Genomic DNA, 25006 nt, shown 5'->3' with positions numbered 1-25006 from the left:
CATGTTAAAATATCAAGTGCTAATTAAAGATACCTTTAAGCCCAAGAGAACAATCAATATAGATCGTTTATCATAACCACCGTTTGTTTCTTGCCATGGCTGTAGATAAATTGCCTGATTTCATATCAGGTCTTAGGTTCATGGTCGCTGCCAAGAAGCATCTAGTATATTTTTACAGCATGAAAGAATCTGGAAGTCCAACGAGTGAACAGATTGAAATTGAACGCCAAACATCTCTCCTCAAGAACATTGTAGAGCGTTCATATTTGCAAGAAAGAGTTAGCTGTTATGTGCTCAAGAACATACCGCAGGAGGGACTGCCGACTTACAATGATCAAACGCATACAGGAATAGAAATTATCATTATACCACAAGTGCACACATTAACAAAAGGCGACCAAAACGTACTGGTTAGGATGATGATGGCCTCACAAGTTTCCAGACCAGTTCGATTATTTATTGGGATGATACCTTGGGATACGACGAAGGAGAGTGCAATGTCAGGGGATATCGAATTAGCACTTTCTTCTCGTATAACTTCAGAGGACTGGTTAAAGCATAAATTTTGGTTTGCATGTTATGAACCTGATGAAAATGAAGTGTTCTCGCCGTTAATTGGGGCACTCCCCGAGTCCTTAGAGAAGGCACAGTATACTGATGTTCACGCTAATAGATCTATCCACCGTTACATTCTTGACGTTATGATACATTTGAGAATGCACAAGTTGCTCGATACAACGAAAGGCGGTGGTATTCACACGAGTGCCCTGAGAGATGTATTGGCGCTCTCACAGCTACTTGCACTTTACAGATTTAACAAAGCATTTGTTACGCCGGAACATGTAAAGCTGGCTTGCATATGGTATTTCCCACTGCATGTAGAATTTTTGAAAGGATCAGCAATGGATACAAGTGTGCTTTACGGTAGTAGACCAGAATTAGTTGACGGGCTACTAAAATGTATAGCAGACGTTAAGTTGAGCAACACAGTAGAAACAGAAAATCCTCTATTTTTAGAGACCATAGTGGTCCAGGATGTGCTAAATAAGGTGGTTCCTCCAGTATGAGGACATTGAAACACTAAGCAGCTACACCTTCCATACTCGAGGTCCTGAGAAATTTCTTGCTCGTGTAGGCGATACGTAAATTCTATTGTGAGTGATGGGGATGAAAAATGCCAATAATCGCGGAGGGACTTTCTTCTCACTGCTCCGTTACGGTAGCTCAGCTCGACCAACCGTTGCCTAACGACCATATTAAATAGGGGATTGTCATAATTAGAAGCGACTGCTGAAGAATGACTGGCTACGATCTGACGTTTTCGATTGCCTTGTGAAGAATCGCAAAGGTATCGAGACCCTGTGATCTGCATGTTTGCCGAGTTAGGTGTAGCTATTTTTAGAATTACGTCATAGAAAATGGGGATCTGAAAAATCATATATAAGGCGGCAGTATATACTATTAGATGCTAGAATATTCATTCCACAGATTGATATCAATCAAGACACAACAACAACAAGTAAAAAAAAAATGCAATTCACCACTCTAGCTTTAACTGCCCTCGCCTCCGCTCAAGCTGTCTTTGCTGCTTCCGGCTCCCAAGAGTTCGTTACTTTGGCCATCGCCTCAGGTTCTGGTTTGCAGTACACAAGTTTCACTGCTAAGGGTGATGACTTATACTTCGGTTCTGGTTCCGATGCCCTAGCTGCTAATGTCACCGACTGTGGATTTTTGCAATTTACAGATGGTTCCTATGCTTACATTGAAGCTGATGGCTCTTTCAAGAAAGGCAGCCGCCAGTCGGCTATGCCTGGTTTTGTAATCAAGGATGGTAGTTTAAAGTACAACAACCACAGTTTCTATGGTGTTAAAGATGGGGAACACTACAAAATTTCTAGCGTGGCCGGCTCCGAAGATTCCATAGGCGTTCTTGTTAGAGCTCTTTCTCCAGAAGGTGGTGTTAATTCAGTTCCAGACTATACCCCTGATGGCAAGGATTGCTGGGCCGTCGGTCCTCCAGTTTCCTTTAGCAAAAGGGATGTCGCTTCTGTAAGCTCCGGTAATGGTGCTGCCCAATTAGGTTCACAAGCATCCCTCGGTGTAGGTGCCGCTGCTGCCGTAGCTGCTATGTTATTATAACTTTGAGCAGTAAAGGGGTTGCTATTATGAATATTTATTCTTTTATTTTGCATCATCATTGTTTCCTGCATAATTACCATACCTTCATTTCATTTAGCTAGTTCTATAGCCTTTTCTTTTCTAAACATACTTTAAGACTCGGGGATTTACCGTGCATCAATCAATTCCGATATTCTAGAACAACAACGCCAAGGTCCCCTAAAAATCATTGCATGAATGTGTCAAGAAGTATAAATGACACATTGAAAAAGGTTAGTATGTAAGCTGCGTTTATTTATAAGCCGATAAACCGAAACGCCAATAGCTACACTATGAAGTTTTCTTCCCTCGTTACTGTCTTACTTACCTTCATCTACACCGTAAGCGCATCGGATCAGTTTAAACTGTTAGCATACCGGAATTGTGATCCCCTCCGCTATGGTACGGTCTATTCAAAAAATAAAATTCTCTACTTTGGTCCGGATGAACCACCATTAGTTGGAAATTTAACCGCTTGTGGGTACTTACAATTCGCGGATGGCGATTATGCCGTTGTGACTCGCGATGGGTATCTTCAAAGAGGTCCCATTAAAGACGCGGCAAATGGATTTTCTCTACAGAATGGTAATTTGTACTATAGAGGCGTAAATGGATTTGAGGCCATTGAATGGAATGGGAAATATTTGATCACGACCTTAACTCATCAAGGAGGATTACAGTTTTATGTTAAGGCTCAAAAAGTTCACAGCAAGGACAATGCACACGATTTTCAACCAACTGGCGCATGTACGCTAAATGTGCCATCTGCTACACTTTACAGCGAGTAATGGTTGGACAAAGCAGACAATCTCACCTTTTTCTCTCTCTTTCTGTTATCTTTACCTTTTGTTCGGCTACAAGATAAGCAATGTTCTTTTCCGCATCCTATTCCTGTGCTTATATATATGTAAATGTATATTTATATGTAGGTTAAGGGTCGATGAGTTTTTTCAATATGGGGAAGCTTCCTAAAGAAGTTGCAACGGATCAAAAAAAGTATAATAAGTTCTCCGATTACAAGCAAGCCTGTAATCGTTTTTTTGTTCTAGAATTTCTCCGTAGAAAATGGTTTGCCACTTATTATTCTTGTTCTTCATAGGTGGTATTCTGGCAGTAGGGCTTCTATGGGCACCAAAGAATCCTTCATTCCTCAGTGTTTGACATAATCAACAGCGGATGATAAGGCGAAGAATACCCATGCCTCGTACTAGCACTGCTCGATTCTATTTCATCCTTATTTCGGTTGTGCGATATATTTGGAATGGGAATACCAATGAATCGGAGGCTATATAAAGGACCAGCAAGTGGTGTAATAGGTATGTGTTTCACAATCTTGTCTATTCTGTCCTTGTCCTCACCTCACGGATAAACAAAGATGAATTTCTTCTCTGTTGTTCTAACACTTGGAATTATTACTGGTGTATTTGCCGACTCGACGGCCTTCAGGCCAGTTGTTAGTAGTGCATCCGATGCTAAATTGAACGGTTTGACAATTTATGCTTCTGGTGGTGCTATTATCTTAGGTGATGCGAGTAGTAATCCAACTGTATCACATTTGACTGACTGCGGGGCCTTTGCTGTTAGCGGGGATGATTATGCTGGTACTGTTGAATCAGGACTTTTTAGCTTAGTGGGCGCTACTCAGGCCGCATTTGGCTTTACTATTCATGATGGTAAGCTAACATATAAGGACAACGCTGAGTTTTATGCGATTCAACAGGGTTCTGGTTATCGTCTTGCTATCTATGGTGGTACAAAGATTACCATCGATGCTCAAATAGTGGGTGGGGATTCCATAGTTAGTGATTTTTCCCCTAGTGGTGTTTGTCATGGCCAAGGACCTCAGAAAGTTTCCAGTACCAGTATCCAAGGTGTTTCTAGTACTGATAATCAAGGTAATAGTCCGGACGGTTCTCCACGCGGTTCTCCACGCGGTAAATTCAGTGGATCTCCAAGCGGTTCTCCAAACAGTTCTCCAAACAGTTCCCTAAGTAGTAAGGGCAATGATAAGCCAGATGGTAGTTCGGACGGTTCTCCAGGCAGTTCTCCAGGCGGTAGATACCAACATACTACTAAACCAGCCGGCGGTGGTCGAGGCGGTAAGCCTTCTAATTCCACTGTACACAGGGACTCTGTGTTAAAAAGGGTTCCAAGGGTGTCGATCTCTCTTAATTAGGCAGGTTCTATAAGGAGACAAAATTCCTTTGGTTTAAGAGCAATGGTAGCTGATGTAGTTATGTTCTTATGTTTCTCATGATACCACTTCTAGTTCGTTGATATGGTTTTATTTCTGTTTTTTTTTCGAACCTTGGATGGTACCCTTTACCGCGAAGTACGTTATTGGATATTGTTCCTCTACTTATGGTATTGGCAGAATTGAAAACCAATTTAATATATGTTGTTTATTCTTCCAAGCTTTATTATTGTAATCTTTGTTCGATTTTGGTCCGCTCATATCGTCTACATCTGTACAAAAACTATCGGACTTGTGATTTTCACTCGAGCACAGATTATGCCGCCCCATGAAATTTAAACCTAATGTTTGAGAACTTCTAATAAACCTTTTGCTTGGGTACTGATGAAATTTCAAATATTCTATGATGCTTTTGCTTACATTGTTTAGTTTTTTCGTTATACTATTGCGACCTGTTGTTGCAAATTCAGAGCAGTTCGGTTTATTAGTTATAAGATCGGGTTCACCCTTGCAGTATGCTGGTGTCTATTCGCATGGTGATCATTTATATTTAGGAAATACTAACCGTTCACTATCAGCTGTAGTTACAGATTGTGGTTTTGTTTTATTCGACGATGGTAGCTATGCCGCTGTCGGCAGTAGTGGTGAAATCAAAGAATCCACTCTTGAAGAAGCTACTGATACTTTTGCCATTAGAAATGGCCATTTGACACTCTACAATGTAGATGGATTTGAGGCGGTACCAAAAGGTGGTAAATTTTTATTTTCCACTAAATCAACTTCTAATTCGTTGGGAATTATCATCAGAGCACAATCTCTACAGAAAGGTTATAAAGTACCTGATTTCGTACCTGCCAATAATTGTAGTACCAGGACGAAAATCCCCTCTGGTTTAGATACTGTGGTGGAGAATTATTCTTTGAATGGATCAACAAGCGCACAGAAAATTTATTCTAATCCTGAAGATGGTGCAACAGAGTTGAAAAATCCATGGAAAATTAGTATGATAGCTACAATCCTAGCTGCTCTTATGTTGTAAGTAGTTCGAAAAAAAATAAAATTAAATGATTTTGCCCAGGATCGAACTGGGGACGTTCTGCGTGTTAAGCAGATGCCATAACCTACTAGACCACAAAACCACCAATTCGTATGATTACCATCATAAAGGTAGTTAGGTGATGCTTCTAAACTGGTCATGAGAGTTACATTTTGAAAAGATATGAGGGGAGACAGTACTTCTAATCTTGTTGTTTTCGTTAATCTGCAGAATTATCTGGTTAGCACAGTACCTAGAGATCATCTGAATCATTTAGACCACGTGTCAGCATGACGAATAAGTTGTTTCTTCTGATGCCGTTCCTCACCACTCGTTTCACCCTTAGTTTATATGCGATTCAAGCAAAACTCAAAGGGATTTGACCAGTTGCCTTTGCAACAGTGGTCTAGTGAATAACGCAACCCCACAATAGATTTTCAAGAGCACCCTTCGGTTCTTCTCTGCATAGAACCTTTTTTTTCTTTTTTTTATGATACCCCCTCACTACCCCTCACCATCCCCTCACGAGCCCCGCACCGGTGATTAATGGAATACAGATTCAGAAAAAAGACCAAAGGTAAGATAAGCTGATACATAGATTCTTTTAAGGGTACATTCTATCTTATCATTATCTATCTTATCAGTTTTTTTACACAAGTTGAAGATTTTAAGCGCCTATCCAATAACTAATATTTTCTGAAAAGCCACCTAATATTCATACAGAAGCTATTCCGAACTCGGTAAGCCAGACCCAATCAAAACAGGAGGCTCAAAGAGCAAAAGAAAAGGCTCTGAAAAATCTATTCTATTAATTTGGTATATGTAGGAAAAATAGAAACTAATATTATGAGAAATTATATAAAGTCATATGTTCGTTTGTTGAATTCAAATTAATAAACGACTCATACACCGCCAACCTCGTTTTCGAGTTTTGGTACCTCCACTTCATCAGGTTCGGCATCAATGGAATAATCAGCGCGACCTAAACGAGCTCTCAATGATTTACCCCAGCGCTTGAAAGCAAATGGAATTATAATCATACCTGTTGCAATAAACGCTAATAACCATGATGCCCACTGTAACCCTAGATTGTGATACATTTGGGTGGTGAAAAGCGGGAAGGCGGCACCACCTGCAGAACGTAAGAAAACTTTTGTAGCCAACGCACTTGACGCATATTTGGCATAACAATCAATAATGTAGTTGTTCAAAGAATAATAAATCAAAACCATACCGTAGCCGAATGCCAACCCACTTGAAGCAGGAGCAACCCAAATTAAATGTTTGTAGGAAGTAGCACCTAGCATCCACAATGCAATAGCTGCAAATGGAGCACCAATCATAGCACCTAATAGACGATCTTCAGGGCATGGTCTCCGTTGTTTAATAAGTTTTAGATAGAGATGTTCACACCAAAATGTTGTACAAAGGGCCATACAAGCACCGATTAAAATTGGAATAAACATCAAACCAATCAAATTATCCTTATAACCATAAAGTTCGTTAAAGATAACTGGGTATGCGAAGAAGAAAGCGTACAGTAGAGAGTAAATCAAACAGATGTAACCACTAGTTAGAACTAAGACAGGTTCTGTTACTGAAAAGTATAATGGTCTAACAAGACATGCACGTAACATATCTTTAAAGCTAACACCTTGAGCTTCAGTTTCTGTCACTAATCTTGAATCACCAGTTTCCTTTCTCAACTTCTTAGCACGCCTACTTAAGATGACAGGTGCATAAGTTTCAGGTATTAGAGCCACTAACAACCACATTACACCTGCAAACGCCATGTTAAACCATATGATATAATCCATTCTTCCAGTAGAAACTGAAACGAACCCATTAACCAGAGGACCAAACACAGGGCCACAGTAAGGAGCAAACGCAAAGAACGCAATTGCCTTACCTCTTGTTTCAGCCGGAAACATGTCTGCAATAGAACCACCGACTAGACATAGACCAGAAGATGCATAAACACCACACAAAAATCGACAGATCATATGGCCGGAAATGTTTGGTGATATTGCACATGGAATATTGAAAATAACATACAACCCCAAAGAAACGAAATAAGCAGCTCTTCTACCGTATATATCACTGAATGGTGACCAGATTAGAGGACCAAATGCAAATCCCAACACCATCAGCGAAACTGAAAGAATAGCTACTTCATTACCAACATGGTACGTATCAGAGACCGTAGAAAGACCACCTGTAATACAGGCTGACCCGTATGCGACACAGACCACCAAAGTTGAAAGTATAATCGTATACAACCAACGGATCCAAATTGGCCAATTATGTGGGTTCGCAGGGTCTCCCGTCACAAACGTAACGAAACGCAGCTTTTCAGGTTCAGCAGGGTATGGTTCTTCACCTTTCTTCGAGACCGTAGTCACCGTTCTACCCAATGATTCCAGCTGTGCGAGAGGAACAATACCCGACGGCGTTTCCATAGTATATTCTTCAGGAAAAACTGGGGCCGCCGCATAAGTAGGCGCAACAACATCTGGCAGAGGTGTACCCCTGGCCATACCCATAGTTTGCAGCGTCTCCGCTGTTTCATGTCTCGAAAGGGCCCTACTGGTTACATCTTGTTCCAATAATTGCTGTGGTTTCTCACGAGGCTGCCATGATGCTATACTAGATCTAACACTCGAATCTAAACTTGAACGATCCGACATGATAACATTAATCGATAATACTTCTGAGATTTACTTAACTCTTCCTATGGAAAGAAACCCTGAGAAATTCCGAAGTAAATCGCTCTTCTCATCCATTATTTATATCTTTCTTCACTCAGCCGGAGTGAGTGAATACCTGCTGTCCCTGTATGGCTCTACCAAGTAATGTCGGGTGTGTGGATTTAAGAAGCCGTGCGATCGATTGAGTGAAATTTTAATCAGTAAATAGGCTCATCGTAAGGACATCTCGTCTCAACACTAACAGAAGAATAAGATGGAGGAAATAAGAAAGCTTGTAGATACCTTGTCGCCAAGAACTGCACATCAATATCGTTCCTACTGCAAGAGATATGTTGAATGGCTTGTCCAAAAAGGTATAGTTGAGCAGGAGCTACGAGAAGAGACCCTTGATGCGGAGCAGTATGCCAAATTACCCATTTCTACGCAGTTGGTACATTGGCATCTAATCGATACAATGGGAACTGGTTCATTACCTTCGATACGTAAATGTATCTCATCATTAAAGTTTCTTGATAAACTGTGTTCAATTCATCGAGAGGTCGATGCTTCTACTGGCGACACTGCTGCTGTAACTAAACTAGATGAAAAATACCTCGAAAATATCACGAGAGTCAGAGAGGTGAGGGAACAAGAGGAAGAACAAGGCCAGTTGGCCCAAAATTTACACATAATTTCTGCCAACCTATGGAATCCGCATTCGCAGTTACCTGAAAAGTACTTTCGTAACTGTTTTGAGCAATTACGCTTTTTGGTAGATTTCCAATGGAGACTGTATACAAAAATGAGTTACATGCAGCGATCTCGAATCCGAATCGCGGAACTGGTAGGTCATGCAGATGGCGGTGGTATTTCTGTTGAGCTAGATACATGGAGCCAACTGGGGGAATATGTAAACGGCGTGGAACCGCAGCTCAGAAGTCGACAACCGGTTATTGTAGTGTCGCATGCAAATCCATTAGTGTGTCCTTTAGTTTCTCTTGCGTCGTACTTTTTTCTTCGTTTTCATGACGGTGGAGGGTTCCCGGAGTTGCGAGATGCAAATGGCTCTTGGCGTGAAATGCCAATAGTAAGAGGTAAATCGCCTGGGGACTATCCTCGGGAAGAGACCCTGGGGAACTATTATGCGGCGGTGTTTCGGTACTGTAGGCTGAATTACAAACGGCGAGAATGGTTTGGCCAGAGTAAATTGCAGTACCCATCATGGAGACCGGAGGAGTATGAGTTCTTCAAGCGGTACCAACCGGAGTTGCAGGAAGCGTTCCCAATGAATGTTCCTCGGGATTTTGTCGAATGTTTTAATCTGGGGGTGGGCCGTGGTACTGTTGACGATAAAATTGTGGGGGGGAGACGTGATTTACTAGTGCAATTGTTTCCGGAGATCGAGTCTTACAAGCGTCATGGCGGATTAGATCAAGATGCGCAGAGGTTTGTAGATCTGATTGAAGTTTTAAGAATCCATCTTTTGAGGGCGCTACCCGTCTTGTATCGACTGTTCCCTGACCATGATTTGTTCAAGACGGATACTTTGAGTAAACCTGATTTTAAGTCCTTTTATGCAGATGTTGAGACGAATGACTACGGTATGGGGGAACTAGTGTTGGGGCAGGGGTTACAGGAAAATGAAAGGGAGAGAGAATCTGTGCCAATTCCTGCCCCGGCTTCTTCGAGTGATGTATTTCAACTGGTTCAATTTCAAACTGTGTCGAATTTTGAGATTCTTTTAAAATTACTTTCACAAATTTTTGATAGACTGGAGATGAAAAAGAGTTCAAGAGAATTTGCCATTCATCAGTTGTCTTTAGTGCATGATACTCTTAGGGATAGGATTAAGTCGTCTAAGCCAGGTGATGAAAAAGGATTCGGACAAGAGGAAGATGAGGAAGAGGAAGCTAGTGAAGATGAGGAGGAGTTGAAAAATATGGTTGAACAGTTAGTGAACGCTCAGATAAGAACTCAGGTCAGTGCATTGGAAAATAGGTTGGAACGGTTAGTTGATGAGAAGATTGATGCTAAATTGGAGAAGTTGTTGGGGAAAAGGTCCGCCGAGGAAGATGGTAGAGTTGAAAAAAAATTGAAGCCAGATCTAGAACCTAAAGAACCTTCTGTCTTCAAATTGGATCCTGATATTGAGAGCGTAGAAGCTGTGGTTTTAGAGTGGTTCACGCCGAATCCAATGATGGGTAATGAATGTGTTCATAGTATGAATAAAAAGGATAAAAGCTGGAGAAATGGATTTGAATCACTTTATAAGGAGAGGAAAACGATTGTGGAGTTTTATATATATCTGGTTAATCACAGAGGAATGGATAGGTATAAAGCAGTTGATCTTTGTGAAAGGATTAGAGGTGGTGGTGATTTGACCGATTTTGCACAATTGGTAAAGGATTGGAGACGTGAACATGAGACGTTCGATGGGTTGGGAGATTTGTAGGGTGAAAGAGATGGCGAACGTGTGGATCTGGACCTTGCAAAGATTAACAGTTCTGTCCGATTGACGTTAAATATAGCTATAAGATGTTTTTACTTCATGGAATTTATAGAAACTTATAAAAAAAGCTAATGATTGTATTGTGGTTATGCAAAATCATACAGTTGTGGCTAAGATTTGATGCTAAAAGTGTCAGGAATGAAAGAATATTGTATACAAAAGTCTAAATAAAATTGACTACTTGAGTTTGTACCGTATATGTTTATGTTTTGTTCATGAAAGTATACCATTCGCCTCGCTCCACATGGAGGTATCTCAATGAGATTATAAGCAATTATGAAAATAAGAACAACGACAGGGTGCATGATATACGGTTTACGTCAATATTCGAAGTATTGTTGACTCTTAAGACATTTCTTGCCTGATATTCATATCCTTTTCACGGTTATACAGAACTCAAACATGAACTTGCTTTCCCGTAGTCTTACTCGAGCACATTAGTCTAACGGAATCGTAAAATCCTTCAAACGTAGGTCTAGATATATGTATAAAATCTTGATTATTATTCGTACCCCCTCTATTTTCCAGCTTGGGTTATATTAAAAATCGTTCTTTCTGAAGCTTGGACAAGTCCTACAGTTTGTGAAGAATCAACCACTTCAAGCTATCAAAACTCATATACCACTACATATATATTTCAACTATTTGCAAGCAGAACCCTCCACTCCCGATTCATAATTCCATTGTACCTACCTATACATAGTACAATTTCGCTTCGCCTTCAGGAAGAAACTTTATAACTAAGCATAAGAGAATAAAGTGTGCCCTGTCCAGCAAATAAGCATGGGATGGGTTTGGCTATCAATATTCATAAATCTGTGCCTAGCAGTATTCGTACCATGGGCCGATGATGATCCATTTGTCGGATTGGAAGCTCCCCAAGACCAGAAGACGATTCTGCCGCCGCTTGTGCCTCCAAATAAATTAGACGATTCTAATAGGAGTTTGAAGAAGAATGGTCAAATACCGGATTATATTATTGATAACTGTCCACTAGTACACCTTTATAGTGAGGAAAGGTACTGGCCATCAGACATTGCTGAATATGTTACCCATTTTGACATCAAAGATGCTCAAGGTAATAATGTCACTGACCCCCTTGAAACGTTAAAATTATCCAGCTTACAACTAAACTACTATTACAAACTTTTTAATGGCACTTACAATAATATTTCAAGTCGTGATACATTTCTAACGAGTAGAGACGATTTCGACAAAGATCCTAAATGGTTATTGGGTTCAAGACCAGAATACGGTACTGGTCACATCAAAAATGGACCTGCAGTGCTTATGGTTGTGGATAAGGGTAATGGTTGGGTAGATGCATTTTGGTTTTATTTCTATCCTTTCAACTTAGGACCATTTATAATGGGGTATGGTCCCTGGGGGAATCATGTTGGAGACTGGGAGCATTCTCTAGTCAGATTCTATAGAGGTGAACCCAGATACATTTGGATGAGTGCCCATGGTGGTGGTAGTGCATACAGATTCGAAGCTGTGGAAAAAGTCAAAAAGCTACGTCGTAGAAACGGTAAATTAACTCCTGAGATCGTTCATAGACCGCTAATCTTTAGTGCTAGTGGTACGCATGCGAACTACGCATCTGTGGGCCAACATGCTCATGATGTTCCATTTTTCTTTATGCCACTAAGTGATTTCACCGATAGGGGACCTATGTGGGACCCCTCAATGAATTATTATGCATACGTCTTTGATGGTGAAAAAATTATACCCAGTAGTGATCGTGAAGAATCTATAGGAGTAAATTGGCTTCATTTCAGAGGACATTGGGGTGACAAACAGTTGCCATGGGGAGATTCCAGACAAAGGTGGTGTCCAGTACAATGGAGATACATCGATGGACCAACAGGGCCTCTAGATAAAAACCTACCCCGGATGTCGTTATGTCCCCGATTTGTCTGGTGGAATTTTTGGAAAGGTTGTCCGGCTAGAAGGCTAATTAAGAAGGGCGAAGGTTTAGACGCTGAAAAGAATGATTTAATTGGTGATAATTGTGGAATTTTGCTTTATAAAGTAAAACCAAGATGGTTACGTTCCATTTTAAGAATATTAACGTGGAGAGGAGTTTTGTGCTTTGTAATGGATTATTTTACAGGTTAGAAGTTCATAGAATATAATTATTATATCGGTTTGGTCTTATTACTATTGTTCTCCGGAATTTCTTGTCAGTGTGACTTCAGCCGCGCGAGAAGTTGCAGGAACCTTCTAGAAACAATCGAGATCAATCCTCGAGCGACAGCCAAATGCAAAGGAAAGGTATAAAAAGTGATGTTGGACGGAGATATGGTTGTGATGTAACATTCAGATTGTAACAAATCAACAAGTCAATCAGCATATTTACTACAGATCTACAATTACTACCAATGTTTTCTACACTACAATCTCCATACTATTTTGATGCTATGCCAAGCATGTTCATGGACCCCATGTTTCTCACACAGGAACCAAAGAGACGCAGGGTTCATAATGGTCCTATGAGAATTCCAACTCATAGAATCCCCAGACAACGTGCACCAGTACCATTGAGATACAAAGTGACAGAAACTGATCGTGGGTACGTCTTGTCACTCCACAAAAAACTGCCCAGAGATCATCTACGCCATGAGATAAACCATGAGTTATCGGTGTTAAAAGATCAGTTATACAGACCAACATATCACTACTCTGGGTTGTTCGGTGAATTAGTGGAAGAACAAGCTGATGAGAACTCGCTAACAAATCAAGCAATGTCTAAGTTGAATGTAGATGCCATTTGCCGTCGTGTGGCTCGTCAGGCATTCAAAGATTACAAGATAGAGTTAAGCCAGAGAGGTGATGAATTATCCATTATAAGCCATGCGGATGGTGTGGCGAAGGAATTTGATCTCGGTGTCAACATCGATGATCTAGAAGTTATCGGATGCCAATTGGATGAATCGTATAGCCATGCTGTGTGGAATATTTTACTGGTAAAAAATGGTAATGTGAGCCTATCGGATGTACAGGCTCCAGAGGAACACCAGGTAGAGGACGCGGAACCATGTGAGCAAGATGTTGACTCACAGCAACAAGAACAGAGGCTACAAAGCGAACCTACTGTGCAAGAACCAGAAGAACACACTCCTCTCAAGATTAACATCAATTTCTCTCAGGACCAAAAGTCCAAGCAACACGAACGTAACTCACCAATACTAGAGGAAGTGGAAGACGAAGAGGTCAACCGGTTCAGACAGTTGGCCAGCCGTGCTCCTACGGGCTCCGCCATTCTAGAGGATTGTTGAAGACTCACAGGGATGAGCAGATGTATAGCAATAATGATCATGTTATGTATAGTACTACTTTTAAGCATCAACTAATGTCTACTTTTTATTGCGTTTTTAGAGGCCGGACCTTCAAAAAGGTCCCAAATTCTATCATGGCGGAAATTTGAGTTGGTTGGGCGGCGCGGATTTAGTCTCATTGCCTTGTCTCACTTATACTGTCGCATAAAATCCGACAGTTGCAGCATCTACAGTAGCAGCCAACATCCCTATAAGTGCTGCATATGGTGCAAGTTTCCCTCTATTAGCCGCTTACAGGCTGGGCGGGTTTCCTTCGAGGATTCCTTTTCGTAGCAATGACTCCAGTACTATTTTTACTATTGAGATTTGGTAAGAATATCAGAAGAAAGAGCATTTAGGTTTATTCTCGATGTATCGCAAAAGATGTGATCACAAGAGATGTAGCCCTCTGAAATGGATTTTTACTCAAGCTCGGTCAGCCAAGGTATTTCTTGAGCGCTGATCATTAGGGGACTTCGCAATTTCAGGATAATGAGGACAACACAAAATTTCCGACAGACAACAAGTTCAATAAGCCTTGCTGGCGCAATCGGTAGCGCGTGTGACTCTTAATCACAAGGTTAGGGGTTCGAGCCCCCTGCAGGGCTTTCATTTTTTCCCGCTACAAAGTTCTTTACAAGAAAAAAGATTTTTTTACATGAAAAGAATGATCATTTCAGAGAAGTGGGTAGCATACGAATTACTTCACTCAACAACAAGTTTCCTTGCCATTCTAGTATAGTGGTTAGTACAGCTCGTTGTGGCCGAGCAGACCCAGGTTCGATTCCCGGGAATGGCAATTATTTTTCCTTTTTTCCGCCCACCGTGCCTATACTTATTTGGCCGATGAACCTGATCCCTGATAGATCAGATCAATTTCGCAATATTATATCATTTACCAATGAATCATGTATTTTTATGCCATCGTATATACTATGATAAACCTAGTAAAACGTAATAATTCTTTTTTTCTTTTCTTAGACCATCGAGGTAACTTCGAAGAATCTTTTCAAATAGTATATTTGAAATAAAGAGTTGATAGCAACGACACCTAGTTGAAAGACTGACCACCATTTGACACGATCATTTGTTGATTCTGCAGTGTTTCTGTGCGTCCTTTCTCTAATTACAATATAACTTTGTTCATCCTCCACCTCTTTAATCAATTTTGATAATTTTCTAACAGCGCTATCTAAAGTATCAGAATTTGGATCATCTAAATCAATCCAAACAACACCATGGACGTTGAAAGTAACATCTTTTGTCTGAGAATTGGAATTTTCATTTGAAAAACAGTATGAATATCTACCCTTTGTTGGTGCATTTATAGTTGCGTCACCATAAGAAACATCTCTACTAGCCTTTAAGACGTCTTTACCATTCGAATCATAGAGGAAAAAATCACCAGTTAACTGTGTTGATGATTGAGGGTCCCTATCACCAAATTGGAATGAAATTGAAATTTCATCACCTTTGTTTAAATCCTCGAAAAAGCATCTTCGACCATATGGTGGTAAAGCGACGTTATGCGCAGAAACCGTTAATGCTAATAGAAACGTTACAACGAATTGCAGTGCAATCATATTACAATTGTAACTCAATTGTTCCTTGGTCTTAACCTCTCTCTACTACGTTATAGTATAGCGAATCCTTTACGTGTTTGTTTGTTAGTTGTCATCTTTATGGTGAAAAAAATGGATTGGATCGCTTCGTCGACAATGATCGGAACTTCCGCTAACAAGGGCCAAAAGATGCGACTAACAGTCAAATGGGAGCTAAAATACAGTTATATATAATATTTGTATCTATACGTAATGAATAGATCTAATTTAAAGTTGAATCAATTGAGTAAAATCAGTTTGATTTGAAGCCTAATGACGATGATTAAGATGACTATCGAAGTTATGGAAGGACAAAAATCGTGTTAACCAGTATCACCACGATAAGACCTTTCCTTTTTATTTCCATTGTATTGTATCACTCATTGCATGTTGAAAAAAAGAGGAAGGATTGAGGATCGGCCACTAGGAAGGAGGGAGGAGACAGAAAAAAACAACAAACAAACGTGAAAATGAAAAATAGAAAATAATAATAATAAAATTCAAATTGAAATCAAATCACCTTTACGTCTTGTTTAATTTAATTTAATTTAGTTTAGTTTAAAAAAGAGGAGATGAGTAGAGGAGAAAAAAGATTTCATTGTGTATGTCGTTACTGTCGTTGCCGTTTCAATAATAATAGAAAAAAGGTTAATACCGCGTAATTCTTAGTTTCATTCATATTCTTATTCTTATCTTATTCTTTTTTTTTTCTTTAAAAAAACTCTTTAATAATTACTACTTTATTATTATTACTATTCTTATCACTGTTATTATCATTGAATTTATTTCTTCTTCCTACCACCTTGCTGCCTTGGTAAACTCTTTTGCGCAGGTTTCAAAATCTGGAATGAGCACAACAAACTTTCATCAACGCTCATCATCGCACCCGCATTGTCAAACTCACCACAATAATTTGGTGCTGAAAAAAGCGTTACCAATTGCCTTTTACTGAAAAACTCGTAACCATCTTCAACAACTTGATGTGCTCTACAGATTAACTCCATATCTTGCTTTTGTAAAAATCTGTTGACCACATCAGGCCCAAATGTAAAGGAAACACCTCTATCATTTTCTGACCATCCAACAATATCTTTATCAGGATCAGACCACAATAAGTCGCACAGCAACCCAACATCTGGAATATCAGTTGGTCTCATAACCCTTCTAATTTGTTCCATACTATTCAAATCAGGTGAAAGACCACCATGCATACAAAAGATTTTTTCGTCAATAATAGCAGCAATGGGTAAACAGTTAAAACAGTCCGTGAACGTTTTCCAAAGTTTAATGTTATAACGCCTCTTACATTCATCATAAAACCCATAGATTCTATTAATCGAAGCACATTCGTGATTGCCTCTTAGAATGAAAAAATTTTCCGGATATTTGATCTTGTAAGCTAACAGTAAACAGATTGTCTCTAAAGATTGTTTACCCCTATCCACATAATCTCCCAAGAACAAATAATTGGATTCAGGTGGGAATCCACCATATTCAAAAAGACGTAGCAAATCGTAGTACTGGCCATGAATATCACCGCAAATCTGTATTAATATGTTAGTATTTCAATTCTTATCGCTGTAACCCGCATCACGTGCACGTTTACAAAAAGCCTCTTGACTAATCTTGGCCAACTTCCTTCCAATCCTTCGCTCTCGCGCGATTGCTCGCCCCGTTCTATCTGTCCAATTGAATGAACTGAATGGGTGGCAAAGGGACTGGTAAAAGAATACCAAGACAAGAGAAAGAGAGCTAAAACAAACAATTACCCGACATACCTTAATTGGTGCTTCTAATTCTAGCAGAATAGGTTGTTTTATGAATATAGATCTTGCCTTGGAACAGAGATACCTAATTTCATGCTCTTCTAAATCAACTTGTTGACCCGGCTTGGAACCTCTTACTTCCAATAACCGATCGATAATATTATCTACATCCACTGATGGCGTTTCCATATCTTCTGGGCTTTTGTATTATTATGTTTATAACTGGTCGTTATTACCAAATGTTCTTACTCCTGTTCCTATTCTTGCAGCTTTAGTCCCTGTCCAAATCAAATGGAAAAATATGCGTGTATCTCCAGTGTGTTGTACAGTGTTGTTGAGTCCTGATTTCTTTCCTTTCTTCTCTTGTTACTTTAAAAAGTGCAACTTGGTTGGTGGTGGGAAGAGAGGATAAAAAAAAAACAAAAAATGAAAAAAAAAGGAAAAATTATGTTTCAGGTAAAAAACAGACTAACCTTAATATGAGGTTGAAATATAAGTAAGAAGGAAACCTTGGTTGAGAAAAAATCTCGATATTAATGATCTATACCAGATCAACAAGAGGTGAAATGTGAGACGCTGTTTTGCATGTTCTATTCTATGTAATTTGTAGTTGTACTTGTCGTACTTGTCGGAAGTAACTTTATACGTAGTAGCAATTCAGATTGACGGGTTGAAATTCAATCGGTAAGGGGGGAGGGAAAAGAGCAGGGGAAAAGAGGACGAATTAAGAGTTAGAGGTAGAGGGTGTATTAAGATTCTTCGCCGTTGGCAATTTTGGCACTTCTATGCGAATTGAGTTACGGTAAGAGGAATTGAAATGTGATGCTTTGCTCTCTCCTCCAATCGCTTGTTAGTTCTATACGGCAGGGACTTCTTCTTAATTTCCCTAATACGAAAAAAGATTAATAGTTACCAAATGGGAAATGATGCAATTGTAGCGGCGGAATTATTGATGGGTAAACGAAAAATATTTTTGAAAACATGATTTGTACGGGGTAATATGTAGCGTGCACAAGCTAAGGATACCCGTTTCCATATAAGTTCTCGTAGACTAGTGGTTTCCAGGCGGAATCTTTGTCTACGGTTCGATTCTGTGGAGCGATATCATGATGAACGGTATTTGCGTGAACAATCTCTGATGGACACCGAACGCTTCGAGTCCAGTAGGATTATAAACCTATGTTGCCTTCCTTCTGAATTCGCTAATATCTTGTTTTTTTTCCTCCCTCCTTTTTGCTTCCCTTCCCTGTCTCTCTACCTTTAAACCTAACGGCCCCTCAGGATGGAAGCTGATACTATTGAAGCTGACTTTATCACTAACGATCTGACACCAGATGCGTTCCCCGCAAGTGGCTCTATGGACGGAGGATCAGTTGCGAAGAGAGGGACCCTAGACGAATCAATACTAAAAACATTCAAGAGAGACATTGGAGATATAAATTCCCGTTTGAAGCAAGTTGTGTATCCCAATTTTTTAATTAAACGTCTGGACGGTAGCGAGCAAGATTTTACCAATGCATCAATTCACTGTGATTTATGGGCACCGTTGACATTTATCATTCTATATGCAGTTTCAGTTTCTCCGGCTCATGCTAAAACTCTTTTTTCAAGTCTTTTCGTTTCCCAGTGGTTTGTACTATTGGTAATGGCAACGCATTTAAGATTGACAAAGCCCCAAGCAAAAACTTCCTTAATTTCTTATGTTTCCGTTTCAGGGTACTGTCTTTTCCCACAAGTAGTGAACGCAGTCATTTCAAGGTTACTATTACCACTAATTCTAAAAGTTGCTCATAACTCATCGTGGTGTATTAGAGCTCTTGTGCTGTTGCGTATGTTACTAATGGGAATCTGCTTATTTTGGTCAGTGAGCTCGATCTCTTTCGTCACGAAAAGTAATAATTTCATCGAAGTTTATCCACTAGCGTTGTGCTTTTTCGGTATTGGCTGGTTGACAGTAATACTGTGATGTTACATACATACTACTACGTTTTTAAATAGTGCAGCGATCCGCCAAGAAAAGGAGAAGCCTACAAATTCTGATGCTTCCATCGTGTAACGTCTCCATGTTCTCGAGCATTTGTGATTTACGCCCTTAAACAATGCCAACCGAGCATCCACGTGATATCTGCTTATCTCCGATCCCTTTCTCCCCGGAAATTAGTAGAACTCCGGGTAAATACAACAATAAAGAGAAATGGAAAAAAAAGTAAAATAGTAGGATTTCCGCCCTCATTTTCAAGGAGTAAGCGAACACATAATAGAGAAGTGACAGAAGGTTGCATGGGAGGATCTAAGGCGTTAGCAGAATAAAGTAGAGGAAGAATAGGAAAAGATTAAGACTCGAGGGGAGAGGCAAGTTGTTAGTGGTTTATAGCAACTAATAACCAACATACAATTGTCGAATTTGACAAAAGGGAATCCTTTTTTTTTTATCAATTTTTTATCATTATTATTCTTTAATTCAGAACCGTTAATCATTCATTTGTTGCATTATCAGGAAAGGTTAGGATAGATTTAGTTCCGGATATAGAAGAGGAGAATCTAGAGAGAAGGCCATTTTTTTCCTCTTCATTTCCGATATTGATTAGACAGAACTAGAAATCAATATGCCCCTGCTACAACCTTGTTTATGTTCATGTTATTCTCTAAAATTGCCGTCATTACCGGCAAATCTTTTAGAAGCAGATGAACCTGTTAAGAGGAAAATGACATTAGAGAGTCGAACAGGTGCAGCTGTTGGAATAACGAGGTCAGATATTTTTGTTCACGGAGGTCTTACAATTCCATTAAATTTAACCAAAATTAATTCTTTACAAATTCAAAAAGAGTTGGTGCTATATTTTGCCAAGGAAAAACAAGGCAGTAGTCTTTTCAGGAAGCTTACCGATTGGATTTCACCCGAGGTTTTCTTTTTAGATTTGATTTCAAGAAGTTGGAAAAGATTAGAGACCGAGATGGATACGCAGTATATTGGGGAACATGATGAAGTACCAAAATTAAGTGAAAGATTTTTCCATTCGATATCTTTTTGCAGTTCTTGCCTTTACATCTTTGGTGGTCTTATGGTTTCACCACAAAATGGATATGAATTAATTGCATCTAATGAGTTATGGAAGTTAGATTTAACTACCAGAAAATGGTCATTAATTAGCCGAGATCCTCAGATAGCGAGAAGGTTTGCTCATACGATGCATACTAAAAATGAGAACATCGAAACTAGAGATACAAAACTGGTTATTGTCGGTGGACTAAACAATATGGATCAGCCAATCAAAAAAGTCGATATTTATAATTTAACCAAAGGGTTTTGGGAGTCTGAACCAAATCCTGAATGTTTTAAAAATATAAGGACAAATGTGGAGGGTAGACATTTTACTCATGTAAAGGAATCGAATCTTTCCATACTGATAGAGAACAACGAGGCTAAAGTACCAACCTTGGTTATTTATGGTATGAGGAATGATGATGGAACACAATCTATTAGAGAAAAAAATGAAAGCACATCACCAGTTGTTGCATTACCAATATTATCTGAATCTAAAGGTATGGTTATGAACTTGAACGAAAATCAACTAAAATCTCATGCAGATATTCCTTATAATTTACACTATCCTTCAGGCTCATATTTTTCCCATTCGGTAGTAATGGCAGGGTTTCACCCAAATTTTCAAGCCTCTAGTTTTCAATGCTTCGTGTATGATATATCTTCTGGTAAATGGGCCAAAATTGGAACCATTTGTGAAGATAGAGATTTCCATAAACATAGATTTTGGACATTATTCGTATGGCATTCTCATCATCAAACTATCTTATTAGGTACAAAGGATGATGATTACAATTTACCCAGTGTACAAAAATTTGATTGGTTATTATCATTTGGATTACCAATGGTTAGCCTTTACAACAAACTTTTACATTCAGTAGATCACCGCTCTACCATTTTAAGGCCAACACCTAATATAATGCATAAGCAGCATAGTTCACCTGAAACGGGTTCTGAAGCTTTAGATGAAGCTATTCCCAGCCCGACAGCCACTGAGGAGAGGAAATTAAGTTTTGCTTCTAGTTCCACTTCACAATTTGAGAGCTATATCAGATACATTGCTCCTCCGGTACAAATGGCCTCAATATCTTCAGTTTTCCCACCACATGCTATGGTTTTAGGTAAAGATGCTCTCGAAATTTTTGGGAAACCGCTTTCAGATTTTGAATTCATTACTGAAGAAGGTGATTCTATTGGTGTACCTATATTCTTATTGCGTAAAAGATGGGGGAGATATTTTGATATGCTTCTTTCACAAGGTTATGCAAAAGTATGCTCGGAATACGAGGCAAGCGGTGAACAATCAGAGTTCGTGAGATTTTCTACACACTCTTCACAGATAGCAGGATCATCTTCTAAACCTTCAGAGGCTTCCTCTTTCGGATCTTTAGAGAACTATTCGAAACAGCAACAACAACAACAAGAATCACAACGGAAAAAATCTGTTGTCAGTAAACTTGACGAGGAAAAATCCACTACTTCTAGTAGTTCTTTGCTAGTGCCCGAAGAACCTGAAGAAGATGTAACCGCTGTTCCTGCATTTTACGAAAATGATTATGATGACCCAATGTCACCGCCAGCTGCAACTCGTAGCCTGACTGACTCTAAAAACCCAAGCTCCAAATCCATTCACAGGATCGGAACCACCTCTACTACAAGTTCATCTGGTGGTATGGTTTTCAGAGTTCCTTTCCAAGAATCTTCTGCATCGCTAACAGATACCCGTTCACTAAGACTACCTATAGGTAAGGAAGGGAGAAGATCCTCATCAGTGGCTTCACCTGCATTGGAATATTTGAGACCTAATAGTAATTATCAAAGTGAAAAGCTAAGGCGTGCATCTCATCCAGATACAAGTACTCTTATAAACGACGATTATTATTCTCGTTCCCCACATCCAGGAATCCGTCATAGCATTACTAGCACGAGAAGTTCGCGTAATCCATCCGTAACGTCTCAAAACAGCTCCATTTCATTTGTCAGCTCATCGTCTGATAGAATGGGGAATTCTATTATGCCCCAAACTAGTAATGGTAGTTCTCTTGGATCTAACGTTTTAGGAGTTTTGACTGTGCCACTACCACCAGCTACATCGGCTCCTAACGAACCTTTACCTCCAGCTCCCTATGAGATCGCTGGTCGTCAAAATTCTACCTCAGAATATGGGGTTTCAAACAGAAGCAGTCCTCTTTCATCTAGAAGACCTAGCTATGACAGAAATTACTCTGTGCCGGAGACAAGATTTGCTTCAGAGAATTTCCGAACTTCATTGGATTCTCAAATGTTAGCTGAGAGTGCACAAACAGAATCGTCCGCTGACAATTCTTCACTCCACAGATCCATTTTGGCTAAGTTAAATCCAAAATCTGGCGAAAGTCCTAGCGCTAGCTTCATGAAAGGTAGCGGGAAAAATCCTGAAAATAATAGACTTTCATTGGGTTCCAACGCTGATAGTACTCTCAGTGTAAATTCGGCTGGATTCGAATGGGAACCCTTATTAACACCAAGAACATTGTATATGCCCTGGCCTACAGCTACAGTAAGAGCATTCGCTGAATTCTTTTACATTGGTCAGGTAAATGGTAAATGGTCATTATCCCCGGTTGCTCTCAATCTTCTAATTATGTCCAAGGTTTACGAAATTCCCTTACTAAGCGACTTAATTAATGAAGTGATCTATTCTATCATTGGTAGAAAGGAAGATAGTCTATTTGTGACTTGTAATTTTCTAATGGAAGCAATCAAAAAAAGATTGAGAAATAATTTTAATGAGGATGAATCTTGGATTGAAGCTCAAGCATACCGTAATGAAAACTACATGGAGTTAGAGAAGTTAAAGCATTCTCTAGAAAATGTAGATAATGGTTATGTTGATATAAATCTATTGAAAAGGGTCTCCAGATCCTTATCAATGAGTACCAATGAAAGTGAGGATTTTGCTCATGATCATATTGGTGGCAATGACTCCAGCGGAACACCAGTAGGAGGTAGTCATATCCCTACGGTTTTTGCCGGGGGTCCGCGCGATAGTCATAACTCTGTTGCATCAATTGGTTACCCACCTGGAGTCAACTTCCAAGGATCTAGAAAATCAAGTTCGGCTTTCAGTCCTCGTGTGAAGAAGAAATCGAGTTTAAGTAAAGAGGTTAATTTGAACAGTATGAACAACAATAATAGAGATGACCCTGATAAGTTAAAGGGTAATACTCGTAGAAATGGTGTTCATGTCGATCCTGGTTATGGCTATTTTGATGCGAGTAGTGACAGTAGTTATACTAGCAGTGATAGTAGTATTAACGATGATGATGATGATGATGATGCTGATGCTGATGATGACGATGACGATGATGCTGATAATGACAAGAGTAATGATGAGGAAGGCCAAAACCGTGATGCCCCCCTCCGTTCCACAATTATTGACGCAAGATCTAAAAAAGATGAAGAAGATGTGCAACATGATGATGATTTGAACAAACTACCAACTCCTAAGAAGGAAGATGAAGATCTAGATGATGACTCCAACTCGTCGCTATCAGATTTTGAAGAATTAAATTCGGATATGGGGTTGTTGTCATTGAACAAAATGAAACGTAAGTTAGCAGGTCAATCTGATCCCGATGAATCTGTGGATCCATTACTCAAAATTGATTCGGCTACTCAATCTTATGGTACTTCCCCCAATAAAGGTAGCGGTGCAAAGCATAGAGGGGATAATTTTGCACTTGACGCTCATCATTTGACATTAGAATATTTGACTTCATCCAACGCATTGCCTCCAGTCGATTATGTTATCAAGGCTATCTACCGTACTGCTGCTCTAGTTAATTATCCAAGATTGATGGTTAGATGTCTTGATTGTATCGAAGTTTCCAGGAGGCTAAAAGAAATCAAGAAAAGATTAACGTATGATTTTGCTTCTATGGATCAAGAAATGAAAAGGAATGCAGAAGCTTCTAGCGTAAGTTCTTCTAGAGATCAAAAATTTGAAAAACCCAATTTAGAATGGACCTCATCTAAAGGTGCATTCCAAGGCATCTCTCCCACCAACATGACACCAAAATCGGGAACACCCAAAGTGGAAAACCAGCGTAGGACTGGTGTTTTCCAAGGGCCAGTAAACCTGTCGCCCAAGAGTTCCTTGAGTAGAGATGACGAGTCCATAAAAAGTTCTGCTTCTCAACCAAAGAAGTTCCTCAAGTCAAAGATATTTGGTGAAAATCCTGCTCCACAGGCCTCAACTTCTGCCTTTATGAACCCTGCCTTTATGCCGCCACCACCATCATCCAACAAAAACAAAAAGAGTAGCTCAGGTACCTCCGGCTTTTCATTTTTCGGTATCAGAAAATAAAGCTAATTTATGATTATTATTATTATTATGATTATTGTTTTCAATATTATTATTTTTATTAGTGTTTTAACTATTTTAATTGCTATGGCAAATAACGTTCACATGTAAATCTATGCAATTCCTATTAATGACAGCTACACTCTTTTGCTCTATCCCTACAGTACATTTGAATTAATATTTTAATCTCAGTCATTACCGTTGGTTATAGAAACCGTCTTACCCCATGTAGCCCTTAGTATACTTCCTGTTCTCACCGACCTCGGGACTCATCAGAACTTAACCGATCGCTACCTTTAAAGATTTGAATGTAAAATGGCCAAAGGCACTGCTAATCAGCACTCTCTT

General features: G+C 39.5%; 13 protein-coding genes and 4 non-coding genes across 17 annotated transcripts; 13 read left to right on the top strand and 4 right to left on the bottom strand.

Annotated features, from left to right (window-relative positions):
* Positions 1 to 95: 95 nt before the first annotated feature.
* On the top strand, positions 96 to 1067 carry MTC2 (Mtc2p; the record flags this gene model as incomplete). Its single annotated transcript, XM_002498792.1, has 1 exon — positions 96 to 1067. The coding sequence occupies one exon, from the start codon at positions 96 to 98 to the stop codon at positions 1065 to 1067; it is 972 nt and encodes a 323-aa protein (XP_002498837.1).
* A 463-nt stretch (positions 1068 to 1530) lies between these two features.
* On the top strand, positions 1531 to 2139 carry ZYRO0G19756g (uncharacterized protein; the record flags this gene model as incomplete). Its single annotated transcript, XM_002498791.1, has 1 exon — positions 1531 to 2139. One exon carries the CDS (start codon positions 1531 to 1533, stop codon positions 2137 to 2139), a length of 609 nt encoding a protein of 202 aa, XP_002498836.1.
* A 311-nt stretch (positions 2140 to 2450) lies between these two features.
* Positions 2451 to 2945, top strand: ZYRO0G19734g (uncharacterized protein; the record flags this gene model as incomplete). The annotated part of the gene is made up of 1 exon (XM_002498790.1): positions 2451 to 2945. The coding sequence occupies one exon, from the start codon at positions 2451 to 2453 to the stop codon at positions 2943 to 2945; it is 495 nt and encodes a 164-aa protein (XP_002498835.1).
* A 587-nt stretch (positions 2946 to 3532) lies between these two features.
* ZYRO0G19712g (uncharacterized protein) lies at positions 3533 to 4333 on the top strand (the record flags this gene model as incomplete). Its single annotated transcript, XM_002498789.1, has 1 exon — positions 3533 to 4333. The coding sequence occupies one exon, from the start codon at positions 3533 to 3535 to the stop codon at positions 4331 to 4333; it is 801 nt and encodes a 266-aa protein (XP_002498834.1).
* A 421-nt stretch (positions 4334 to 4754) lies between these two features.
* On the top strand, positions 4755 to 5390 carry ZYRO0G19690g (uncharacterized protein; the record flags this gene model as incomplete). The annotated part of the gene is made up of 1 exon (XM_002498788.1): positions 4755 to 5390. The coding sequence occupies one exon, from the start codon at positions 4755 to 4757 to the stop codon at positions 5388 to 5390; it is 636 nt and encodes a 211-aa protein (XP_002498833.1).
* Positions 5391 to 5416: 26 nt separating this feature from the next.
* On the bottom strand, positions 5417 to 5490 carry ZYRO0G19668r. Its single transcript has one exon. It is a non-coding gene; the product is annotated as a tRNA-Val (tRNA).
* A 799-nt stretch (positions 5491 to 6289) lies between these two features.
* On the bottom strand, positions 6290 to 8074 carry TPO2 (spermine transporter; the record flags this gene model as incomplete). The annotated part of the gene is made up of 1 exon (XM_002498787.1): positions 6290 to 8074. The coding sequence occupies one exon, from the start codon at positions 8072 to 8074 to the stop codon at positions 6290 to 6292; it is 1785 nt and encodes a 594-aa protein (XP_002498832.1).
* Positions 8075 to 8348: 274 nt separating this feature from the next.
* Positions 8349 to 10526, top strand: CBF2 (Cbf2p; the record flags this gene model as incomplete). The annotated part of the gene is made up of 1 exon (XM_002498786.1): positions 8349 to 10526. One exon carries the CDS (start codon positions 8349 to 8351, stop codon positions 10524 to 10526), a length of 2178 nt encoding a protein of 725 aa, XP_002498831.1.
* Positions 10527 to 11366: 840 nt separating this feature from the next.
* Positions 11367 to 12704, top strand: VPS62 (Vps62p; the record flags this gene model as incomplete). The annotated part of the gene is made up of 1 exon (XM_002498785.1): positions 11367 to 12704. The coding sequence occupies one exon, from the start codon at positions 11367 to 11369 to the stop codon at positions 12702 to 12704; it is 1338 nt and encodes a 445-aa protein (XP_002498830.1).
* A 263-nt stretch (positions 12705 to 12967) lies between these two features.
* On the top strand, positions 12968 to 13864 carry BTN2 (Btn2p; the record flags this gene model as incomplete). Its single annotated transcript, XM_002498784.1, has 1 exon — positions 12968 to 13864. One exon carries the CDS (start codon positions 12968 to 12970, stop codon positions 13862 to 13864), a length of 897 nt encoding a protein of 298 aa, XP_002498829.1.
* A 574-nt stretch (positions 13865 to 14438) lies between these two features.
* On the top strand, positions 14439 to 14511 carry ZYRO0G19558r. Its single transcript has one exon. It is a non-coding gene; the product is annotated as a tRNA-Lys (tRNA).
* A 119-nt stretch (positions 14512 to 14630) lies between these two features.
* ZYRO0G19536r lies at positions 14631 to 14702 on the top strand. The gene has a single exon. It is a non-coding gene; the product is annotated as a tRNA-His (tRNA).
* Positions 14703 to 14880: 178 nt separating this feature from the next.
* On the bottom strand, positions 14881 to 15486 carry EMP24 (Emp24p; the record flags this gene model as incomplete). Its single annotated transcript, XM_002498783.1, has 1 exon — positions 14881 to 15486. One exon carries the CDS (start codon positions 15484 to 15486, stop codon positions 14881 to 14883), a length of 606 nt encoding a protein of 201 aa, XP_002498828.1.
* An 800-nt stretch (positions 15487 to 16286) lies between these two features.
* GLC7 (type 1 serine/threonine-protein phosphatase catalytic subunit GLC7) lies at positions 16287 to 17459 on the bottom strand (the record flags this gene model as incomplete). Its single annotated transcript, XM_002498782.1, has 2 exons — positions 16287 to 17048; positions 17283 to 17459. The coding sequence occupies 2 exons, from the start codon at positions 17457 to 17459 to the stop codon at positions 16287 to 16289; spliced, it is 939 nt and encodes a 312-aa protein (XP_002498827.1).
* A 912-nt stretch (positions 17460 to 18371) lies between these two features.
* Positions 18372 to 18488, top strand: SNR52. Its single transcript, XR_002648436.1, has one exon. It is a non-coding gene; the product is annotated as a snR52 (small nucleolar RNA).
* A 64-nt stretch (positions 18489 to 18552) lies between these two features.
* Positions 18553 to 19236, top strand: YIP4 (Yip4p; the record flags this gene model as incomplete). Its single annotated transcript, XM_002498781.1, has 1 exon — positions 18553 to 19236. One exon carries the CDS (start codon positions 18553 to 18555, stop codon positions 19234 to 19236), a length of 684 nt encoding a protein of 227 aa, XP_002498826.1.
* Positions 19237 to 19876: 640 nt separating this feature from the next.
* MDS3 (Mds3p) lies at positions 19877 to 24661 on the top strand (the record flags this gene model as incomplete). The annotated part of the gene is made up of 1 exon (XM_002498780.1): positions 19877 to 24661. One exon carries the CDS (start codon positions 19877 to 19879, stop codon positions 24659 to 24661), a length of 4785 nt encoding a protein of 1594 aa, XP_002498825.1.
* Positions 24662 to 25006: the final 345 nt, after the last annotated feature.

This window comes from Zygosaccharomyces rouxii (genome assembly GCF_000026365.1).
Source record: "Zygosaccharomyces rouxii strain CBS732 chromosome G complete sequence".
Taxonomy (NCBI): domain Eukaryota; kingdom Fungi; phylum Ascomycota; class Saccharomycetes; order Saccharomycetales; family Saccharomycetaceae; genus Zygosaccharomyces; species Zygosaccharomyces rouxii.
The sequence above is the reverse complement of the archived record's forward strand: the minus strand, read 5'-3'. Positions and strand labels throughout refer to the sequence as shown.